Source organism: Engystomops pustulosus, chromosome 3 (genome assembly GCF_040894005.1).
Source record: "Engystomops pustulosus chromosome 3, aEngPut4.maternal, whole genome shotgun sequence".
Taxonomy (NCBI): domain Eukaryota; kingdom Metazoa; phylum Chordata; class Amphibia; order Anura; family Leptodactylidae; genus Engystomops; species Engystomops pustulosus.
In genome coordinates, this window is record NC_092413.1 from 154,988,300 (window position 1) to 154,998,777 (window position 10,478).

General features: G+C 44.0%; 1 protein-coding gene across 1 annotated transcript in view; it reads right to left on the reverse strand.

The window, feature by feature from the left end:
- The window catches only part of XXYLT1 (xyloside xylosyltransferase 1), a 124,942-nt gene extending 117,240 nt beyond the window's left edge, over positions 1 to 7,702 (reverse strand). Inside the window, exon 1 of the mRNA XM_072142648.1 lies at positions 7,069 to 7,702. Within this exon, the coding sequence (XP_071998749.1) occupies positions 7,069 to 7,602 (534 nt within the window). The 5' untranslated portion in view covers positions 7,603 to 7,702. The remainder of the gene's footprint in view (positions 1 to 7,068) is intronic.
- Positions 7,703 to 10,478: the final 2,776 nt, after the last annotated feature.

Genomic DNA, 10,478 nt, shown 5'->3' on the forward strand with positions numbered 1-10,478 from the left:
AAATATAGGTCTAAAAGGGACTTGTCCTGATCATTTAGGCCCACGAACCGCCACCTACCGGTTATGTAGGATAGCTTCAGAATCATGTAATGCCGTTTATCTTTATTGTAGGAAATCAAGATTTAAAAAGGGAACCTACCTTCTAATTGCTGAACAAAATGACTGACCTTCCACAGCCATCTGTAAGAAGGGAACGCAGTGTGTTATTGGTACAGACTGCATGTTTGCACCAACTTATTGCTATTCTGCAGGTAAACTGCTTCTGATAGGATAAGTCGTATCCAAACTTATTAGTAGACTGACACTTATCAATAGACCAATTGCCTTGGGATTTTCCATGCAGCAGTCGTATCATTGTACACCTTGAAAACCATCAATGCACCACTACTGACAGAAGAGAAGGTCACAGCACAGAACATCTACACTTCATAGACCTCAATGAGCCGACGTCAGTGCAGGGGCTGCTAGATATACACTGGAGGGAAGGGGCCTGGCTAACTAGGTTTTCCCAGTTTCCTCAGCTTATACTCAGGTTGGCTTATACTCTAGTATATATGGTAATAATACATTTTAAAAAATGTACCCAAAATTAGTTGCCCCTCAAGTCACTATCGTCACCCAGTTATCCTAACACAGATAAAATATCAACACTAGAATATCTGTTTTAGGGTAAAATTTTGTTGCAGTCAAAAAAAAAAAAAACTTCCTATGTTATAGGTTTTTAATTCTACAATTTGATTTAAAAGTCTAAATTTTGATTTAAAAAGAAAAAAAAAAACCTATTGACTCGAGTATAAGCCAAGGGTGGGAAATGTATTGGTCACAGTCTCCCCAGTATATAGCCTGCCGGACCCTGCCCCATAGTATATAGCCAGCACCTGCCCCCCAGTATATAGCCTGCCAGCCCATATCCACCAATATATAGCCAGCCCCCTGCCCCAGTATATAGCCAGCAGCGGGGGAAGCCGGAAAGGTCAGTTTTGATACATTTAATTTTTACTCACGTAAAAGCAGAGTTTAGGTTTTCAACACATTTTTTTGTGCAGAAAACTAGGCTTATACTCGAGTATATATGGTACTTCTAGCTGAAAAACCCCCACTGCATAAATCTCACTGTTTGGCAAAACAATTGAAGCTTTTGCAATTAAAGAACACATGCAAAATGTAACATTGTATGCAGTCCTGAAGGCACAAGGAACTTTCCTTTTGGGGAATATTTTGTGACTAAACATATAGGGGCCCATTTACTAAGGGTCGGACCACTCATTTTCGGACTGTGCGCCTTTTTTGGGGATTACATGGCTTGCACAGGTACTTAACAGATGTCTGTGCTGGGATTTTGGCGCACGTGATCATGGGACTTAACTTTCAAATTGTGACGCAAGCTCAAGCACTTACAGCACTGCTCAAAAGATGGCGAACTCTGTCAGACCCGATCGAAGAAGCGACACATTCATAATATCGGGCAATGCACTTTCGGTGAACTTCGGGGACAAGGTAAGTAAATGTGCGCTATAATATACGTATGTCATCTATTTTTTAAATGACTAAGACAATAGAGATCCATTATTTTGACATGAATGTGTAAACTTGGGAAAAACAAAGTATTACACCATCAGTTAAACTTGCTCACTACAATCAGGCTGATTATAGCTGTTGAAGTTACTTGGGTCTTCTCTTGTGGTAAAGCTGTATTGTGAGCCATAATTAACACACACACACATTATCGCCTGAAAGTGGCCTCCGGATGATTTCTTACACTTTATCAACTAACAATTCCAAATATTTTTTGGAGCAATGGGGACATCTAGTGGCAAGAGATGCATGTTTACATCTGAAGACTTCAGCACAGTTTATTCTTTCATTCCAGAATTATTTTAGCAAACAAGACTGAAAAAAAAAGTAGATATGTATTTTTTTTATAAAAAAAAACAAAGTGCAGCATAATCATAAGTGCTCTTCCGACATTTCATATGCATCGTGTGCCAGTCTTATTAATCACTGTACTGGTGCGAGACATGCTGGAGCTTCCGGTTAAAGGAAACCTACCACTTGTAGTGGCAGGTTTCTGATGGAGCTTATTTTTGTTAGTATTTTAAACCGCGGTATCGCGGTTTAAAACACTATTTAAACTTTATAGCCGGCACAGGCAGGTACGCGCTCAGCGCTTATCGTGCGCGCGGCTACATAGGAAGTGAAGGAGAGCCGCGCGCATGGTAAGCGCCGAGCGCGTACCTCCCTGCGCCGGCTATAAAGTTTAAAAAGTGTTTTAAACCGCGATTTAAAACACTAACAAAAATAAGCTCCGGCACCAGCTCACCCTGAGCTGGTGCCCGGTATTTCCATCTGAAACCTGCCACTTCCAAGTGGTAGGTTTCCTTTAAGTAATTCTGGCGCAGCACTTGTGTGCTGGAATGAAATCGATGTCATAGATTTCAACTAGAACCTGCAGCAGACTAGAGGCAGACTCCGACTTTGAAACCTGACTTACAGACAGACCTCTTACCCCACTATGACCTCTGGTTAGGCTCTTTAGATGCTTTGGTTTAGTCCCCTGCGTCAATGATCAGCTGCAAGTTGCCGGTTATGAATTCCTCAGACTAATGGAGCAGACAACCGCGCATGACCATTCTGCTCCATTAATCTCTATGGAGCTGACGGAAATTGTCAAAGCGCCACGCTCACCGATCTCCGTCAGCTACAGACTAATGGAGAAGAACGTCATGCACGGCCATCTGCTCCATTAGTCTGAGAAGCGGCGAAGAGTCGGTCGGACCCCTCATTTTCGCGATCTGCGGGGGTTACAACACCGAGACCCCCACTGATCAGCAAGTTAGGCCCCATCCCCTGGATAGGGCCCAACTTGCCTTTGTGGGAAAACCCCTTTAACTTATTGCGATTGTTTACCTGATGACACTCTCCTTTCTGCCAGACTCAGCCCCGCTCTCTTTAAACCTACACTCCGGTTGTTATGATGAATCTATGCTGTGAAACGGGAGATAACAGGGCAATCTCCAGTGTAAGCAGATGAAGAGGCCAGACTATGCAATGTGTTCACTCCCAAGCCTCTTCCCTGTAGTAATAGGAAGCCATGAGCTGAGATGTATGACTGTTCTCTTCTGTCTACAGTCTGCCAATCAACTTTCTCAGAATTCACCTTCCCACAGTAGCTGAATATACACTTCTCCCCATGTGCAGCCACCACCCAATAGCAGTAAAAGCAGCCGTAGCACTTGAAACTACACTGGAAACTGCTGGGGTGCATCCATAAGCCTTCTCTGCAGACCACCCTTCCCACTAGGCTTTGACAAGGAAGTAATCAACAGGGATTTTGGCCCACTTCTCCTTCCACATCTTTTGTTGGGCAAACCTGAATTTCAACTTCCTCTAAAGGTTTTCCTTGGGTTCAGGTCTGAAGAGTGGTTAGGCTACTCCATGACCTTGAAATGCTTCTTGTGTAGCCACTCCTTAGTTGCTCAGGCTGTATGTTTCAGATCATTGTCATGATAGAAGGTCCAGCCATGACCCATCTTCAAATGTTCTTACTGAAGGGAAGAAGGTTGTTAGCCAAGGCCCCATCCATTCACCCCCCCCCAAAGTATGAGGCTCCCCCTCCCCATACTTCACATATGCAAGGGTGTTATTTGGGTTGTTCCTTTTCCTCTAAATACAGCAAGTGCAGTGGAAACCAAAAAGTTCTATTTTGGTTTCATCTAACCACATGATCTTCTCCCAACACCTCAGCTGGATATTCCAGATGGCCATTTTTAAAATTCAAACAGACATGTGCTGGTATAAGAGGTGGACCATGTGTGCCCTGCAGGATTTTAATCTATTAAGGCTTAGTGGGTTACTAATGATAATATTTAAAAGTGTGATACCAGCTCACTTCAGGTCCTTTTGTGTAGTTCTAGGCCCGATTCCCAACCTCTGAATTGCTCTTTCCCCACAAGGCGAGATCTTGCATGGAGCTCCAGGAAAATTAATCTATAGACGTTTGAGTCTGGACAGGTGTATTAGATACATGTTACAAGTTCAAACAGGTACAATTAACAGAGGTTAGGAGTGCAGAGTAGAGGGAGCTTCTTAAAGAAAAAAAATAACAGGTCTACTAGAGTCAGAATTCTCGTTGGTTGGTAAGTGAACATATATATACTCGAGTATAAGCCTAGTTTTTCAGCCCCAAAAAAATGTGCTGAAAACGCAAACTCTGCTTATACTCAAGTAAAAAAATATATGGGTTTTACCAGGTTTTTGTGGCAAAATAAGGGGCCTTGGCTTATACTTGGGTCGGCTTATACTCGAGTATATACGGTATTTATATCATGCCATAAAATTCACGTGAATTATTTAAAAATCATACAATGTTATTTTATTGATTTGTTTTACATTTACATACATTGAAGACATGACATGTACCGTATATACTCGTGTATAAGCAGAGTTTTTCAGCACAAAAAACTTGCTGAAAAATGTCCCATCGGCTTATACACGAGTCAAAAAATACTTAAAAAATAATAAATTATATACTCACCCTTCGGTGGCCCCGATCTGCAGCGCTGCTCCCCCGATGTCCTCTTCTGGATTCATGGCGCCTCTTCTGCCTTCTGTACATCGCGCTGGGCGCCGCCCGGGAGACAGCAATTGCGGCGCCCAGCGCAATGTACAGAAAACGGGCGCGGAAGCCAGAAGAGGACCCGCGCGGACATCGAGGGAGCAGCGCTGCAGATCGGGGCCACCGGAGGGTGAGTATATAAGTTTATTATATTTTTTAATGCTGGGCTGGGCTGTATACTACTGGGGGCAAGCTGGGAAGTGCTGTATACTACTGGAGGCAGGCTGGGCAGTGCTGTATACTACAGGGGGGTCTGTGACCAATTCATTTGCCACCCTCAGCTTATACTCAAGTCAATAGGTTTTCCCAGTTTTTGGTGGTGAAATTAGGGGTCTCTGCTTATACTTGAGTATATACGGTAACTTTCAATAAAAATTACAGACCTCCTTGGTTGCAATCCTCCCAACATAAACTTGCAATGGATTGTAAAAACTAGATATGAACTTAGCCTTATAAGAAACAACTCAAGTACTAATCACTTACCGAAATTTGTTTAACCCCTTAACAGCGAGACCCTTTTTCGTTTTCAATTTTTCCTTCCCACCTTTATAAATCTATAAAACTTTTTTTATTTTTCCATGTAAAGAACAGTGTGTGGCTTGTTTTCTACGTAACAGAAACAAATTCATAATGACAGTATTTAATATTCCCTACAGTGTAGTTAGCCCGTGAGCCTTCTCCATACAACCGTAGCAGACACGTGACATACTATTACCTCACATGTCGGTCAGATGTTAATAATTTGTACAAATTTCGTATTTGGTAATGGCAACTTCAAGATGCCTTCTGTATGTAGTAAAAAGTCGTATGCATTGCTGAGGTGTAATTTTGGCCCTTTCTTCCAAACAAACCCTTACAAATCCTGAATGCTATGTAGTATCCTTCATTAAACTCTGAGCTTTACCTCCGTCCCTAGATTCCCTATGGAATTCTGGCAGGTAATTGGCGGAGCCATCCTAGCAGTTTCATATTCTTTCTCTGAAACCAATAGAGTTGCTTTGGTTGTGTATTTGGGATCATTATCTTACAGAAATGTCCTTCCGTCCATCCTGGTAGATTACAGCAGAATTTCCTTTTAAGAATGTCTTGGTATGTCTGTCCTTTCCTTCAATTACAAAGTTCCCCAGTGTCACATGCTGAAAAAAAGACACACATTAGGATGTTCCCACCTCCAAATTGTGTTTTTGAGATGCCGTGCCTTTTGGCCGGTAAACATAATGGCATCCAAAGATTTAAGCCCTCAACAACAAATGACAAATAGTTATTCACACCATTGTTAGGGGTGTACAGAAAGGGCTGAGCCCTCTCCATACATGGTGGTTGCCTGCTGCATTATCAGACACTTCACTAAGGCCCCTTACACACAAATTTAAAATCATGCTCACAGCACGTAAGGGGCGTAACCCTTGATATCAGTGCTGGCATGTTATTTTTTTTTGTGTGTGGCGAGTGGACATACAGGTCATGGAGGTCAAGTACATTACTGGCATGTACCTGGTTATTCAGATCTTTCTGGAGTTCTCCTGTGTCGTCTCCTCTGTGGGTAGCACCTTGTCAAGGCTGGTCTATGGCAAAATTATTCTCTTCCCACTTTTGGATTATGGCTCTAACAGTGCTTGAACCTTCAGTAAAATAGACATCAAGGAGGAGATTTATCATAAACCTATAATTGCACCACAGCTTAGGCCTCTTGATGTAGCCGGCGGCCGCAAAGCAAAACAGCATCAGGTCCGACCAGAAGTGGAGGTGGCTTGGTCGCTATTGTAATCACAACTTCTTGCAGTGCGAAAGAATTGCTTTTATTATACTACTTATATGCCAGAAAACTGGTGTAAGAGCAGTGATAACTAACCCTCCCCCCAAGACACCTGTTTATAGCGAGAGGTAACGAAGGTGCCATCCGTGCCAGTATGTTAGATAACTGTGGGAATGGCTCACTAGATTACTAGGTCTACTGGTGGCCAGCCTGGGCCACTGAGACCCTGTGTGCATGCATACAGCTAGGGCAGAATGGCCTTTGTAGGGCAATTTTTAGCACGCCCATCCATCTCCGGTCCCAGTGCCTGAAACAGTGCAGAGACAGGGGAAGGCTGGATATGCCAGGCCACCGGAAAGCTGTCAGAGCGGGTGCCATGCCCCTGTAAACAAACAATGGCACGGCTACGATGTGGGAGACAGGGTGCAATGAGGAGGGGAGTACAGGATTTTTCTTTTTAACAGCCCTCCCTAGCCCAAGTTTTTAATACAGTCAGACCCCCTTTAACTCCAACAATATTAGGGGAAAAAAACACGGCGTATGGGAGAGAAGACTGACCGTACCCCTACAGACCACCATGAGTCGCGTCATAGAAGTGTGAATAAGGGTCTGACCATGGTACCTGTACGCCATGTACATAGCAGTGCCTGTACGTATACAATATATACAGCCTAGCAGAGCCATGGAGGGCACCCACCTTATACTTAAAGCTGGCCCCCTGGAGCAGGTCCCGGAGCACGCTCTTGCCGATCTCTTTGCTGGGCTCGTCAGTGACAAAGTGCAGGTTGAGCACTTCTGTACTCTCCAGCTTGCCGTACCTGAGCATGGAGCGCAGCGCCAGCTGGAACTTGTCCCTGAGCCCCGGGCTGCGGTCCACCTTGGTGAACATCATGAGCAGGTGGAAGTCCTGCACGCCCCGGCTCTCCAGGCTCTTGCTCTTCCCCTCCCCGAGCTTCAGCTCTGAAGAAGAAGCCGGCAGCAGGTCCAGGTCCGGCATCACACTGTGCACCGCGCCGCTCTCCTTCATCCTGCGGGTGGTGCTGGAGAAATTCTCCCTCCCGGAGCCCAGGTAATAGAAGGCGAACACAGCCAGGGCGGCGAGCAGCAGCAGCACCGCCTGGTAGGACCTCATAGTGACGATCCTGCCGGCCAGATGGACGTCACTCATCACATCGCGCGCCACAACACTACCGAGCAACAGGGGGAAGCCATGCTGGATGTGCAGGGACATCACATGATAGAAAACACCAGCGGCCAATCAGCGGCGAGCCCGCCTCCTTCCTGCTGAGGCTACAGGATTGTATTGGCTGCTGTGTGAGGGCCGGGACTGACAGCTCCTCTGTGAGGGGGAGAGATTCTCTTCGCGCTTCTTCCGCAGGGATGGGACGGACATGTCTTCTATCACACACAGCGGTTATTGATGAATGGTGATAACCTATTCTAGGGGAGGAAGTTGTCTGCTAGGAACTATCCCACAGAGATGGCACTGCAGGAAGCTGCACAGACCTTATATAAAGCCATTACTCTGGAATACACTACTAAGAATACATTGGGGTCATTTTAAAGAGAACCTGTCACCAGGAATGTCATTTTTATCTGGTGACAGGTTCCAATAGCCAATGCTGTGCCGATTTATCATTTCCTTTGGCAGCATTCTGAATGGTTTCACATTACCTGGCTCCCTGCTAGCAGTGTGTGCTGAGTCCTGGGGGGAGCAGCTGCAGCCTGTGTCTACTCTTGTCACACTCATGCTCCTCCCCATTTCCTGACATGTGCATTGAGCAGACAGGGGAGGGAGGGGGAAGGTGTGGAGGAGAGGAAGAATACATGAGGAGACATAGTCTGCCGCCTCGACTCCTTCCCCAGGACTCACCACATGCTGCTTGCAGGGAGCCAGATAACAGAAAATAAACTACTGGAATGATTGACAATGCTGACAAAGGTATTTTTAACCCCTTAAGGACGCAGGGTTTTTTCGCTCATTTCTCACTCTCCACCTTCAAAAATTCATAACTTTTTTCTGTGTAAGGGCTTATTTTGTGCGTAACCAATTTTACTTTCCCATGATGTTATGTATTCTTCCATGACTTGTACTGGGAAGCAGGAAAAAAATTCCAAACGTGGAAAAATTTAAAAAAAAAACCACATGTGCATCACGTTCTCGTGGGCTCAGTTTTTACGACTTTCACTCTGCGCTCTAAATAACACCTCTACAGTGTGATCGCGGTGATACCAAATTTATACAGGTTTTATTGCGTTTTAATACATTTTCAAAAATTATACGAATGTGTACGGAAAAAGAAAAAAAAAATTTGCCAATGACGCTAATAACTTTTTCATACTTCAGTGTATTTTTTGCAAAATGAGGCGACCTTTTTATTGCTACCATTTTGAGGACTGTGCGGCATTTTGATCACTTTTCATTAAATTTTTTATGTCATGTATAAAAGGTGTAAAAGTTTCGTTTCGGACATTTGGGCGCCATTATCCGTTGGAGGTAATTTTTTCTTTTTTCACAATTTCTTAGACCCTCTAGGGTACATTAATCCTAGATAGTCAGATCATTCCTACCATATACTACAATACAACTGTATTGCAGTATATGGAGTTTTTGCATATGATTCATTACAATGAGCCACTGGCTCAGGGTTATAGTGTTGGGCTTGTTGACTTATCTTAGAGTGTGTTAAAGCAAATCTATCACTTAATTTCCTGCTGTAGCCCATCTGCCTCAAAGTTCGACGTTCAGAGATGCTCTTCTTCCTACCTTGGTTGTAACGGGTGGCGATTTGAGTCACTGTTGCCTTTCTATCAGCTCGAACCAGTCTGCCCATTCTCCTCTGACCTCTGGCATCAACAAGGCATTTCCGCCCACAGAAATGCTGCTCACTGGATGTTTTTTCTTTTTCGGACCATTCTCTATAAACCCTAGAGATGGTTGTGCGTGAAAATCCCAGTAGATCAGCAGTTTCTGAAATACTCAGACCAGCCCTTCTGGCACCAACAACCATGCCACGTTCAAAGGCACTCAAATCACCTTTCTTCCCCATACTGATGCTCGGTTTGAACTGCAGGAGATTGTCTTGACCATGTCTACATGCCTAAATGCACTGAGTTGCCGCCATGTGATTGGCTGATTAGAAATTAAGTGTTAACGAGCAGTTGGACAGGTGTACCTAATAAAGTGGCCGGTGAGTGTATAAACAAATTATCCTATACTGTAATGGAAAATAGTGCCCAAATGTCAGAATCAGTTTCTTTCACTTTCAGAAGAAGTTCTCAAATGTCATATATTTACTCAATTTGCATTTCTGCAAGCAAAGGTCTTTAGACCAAATTGAAGAAATAGAAAAATTAATAAAATTTAACGTTTATTGTATTCATTTTAAAAAAAAAAAACTGAATAAAGTCTGTATCTATCACTTTTCTGGGGTATATGTGCTAAACCGAACAATCTAAAAGTTTTTGTGGTGGTAGTGGGTTAGTTATGATAGGTATTATGACACTTTATGGGGAGGACGTACTGTGCTATACCGATAGAATGTGTGTTAGTGACCACTTTTGCCTCTACCAGGGAGGAGAGACGCCTCTCCGACTCTGGTTGTGGGTGCTGCTGGGCTAATATGGACCTCTATAATTGTCCCCAAGGGCTCTAATTGTGGGCACTGCCGGGCTAGTTTGGACCTCCAAGATTGTCCCAAAATTCAATGGTGTCCACAAAAGGGACCACTAGTTGAGATGTATGACTTGTCCTCTCTATAGTTAGCAGTCACGCTGTTGGTGGTACATATTGCTCAAAAGCTCCATGGCTCACAGTCACACGTGCTCAACTGCTGGAGGTGGTTCAGAGTTCACATACACACATTGGTATACTTGCTAGCAATTAGCTAACTTCAATCCTACTACTATTATTATCCCTAATTGGTACGGGATATAGGTCTAGGGATCTAGCACTACGTCTCCTAAAGTGTTCAGCTGACTGTGTAAGTTCTAAGTCATATCCTAAACTATGTCGCTGCAGTCCGACACATTTGGACCATTAGGCTTCCCACTACTTAACAACACAATTGTCTTAAAAAATAAGTCGCTCAATCAGCCCCCCCGACA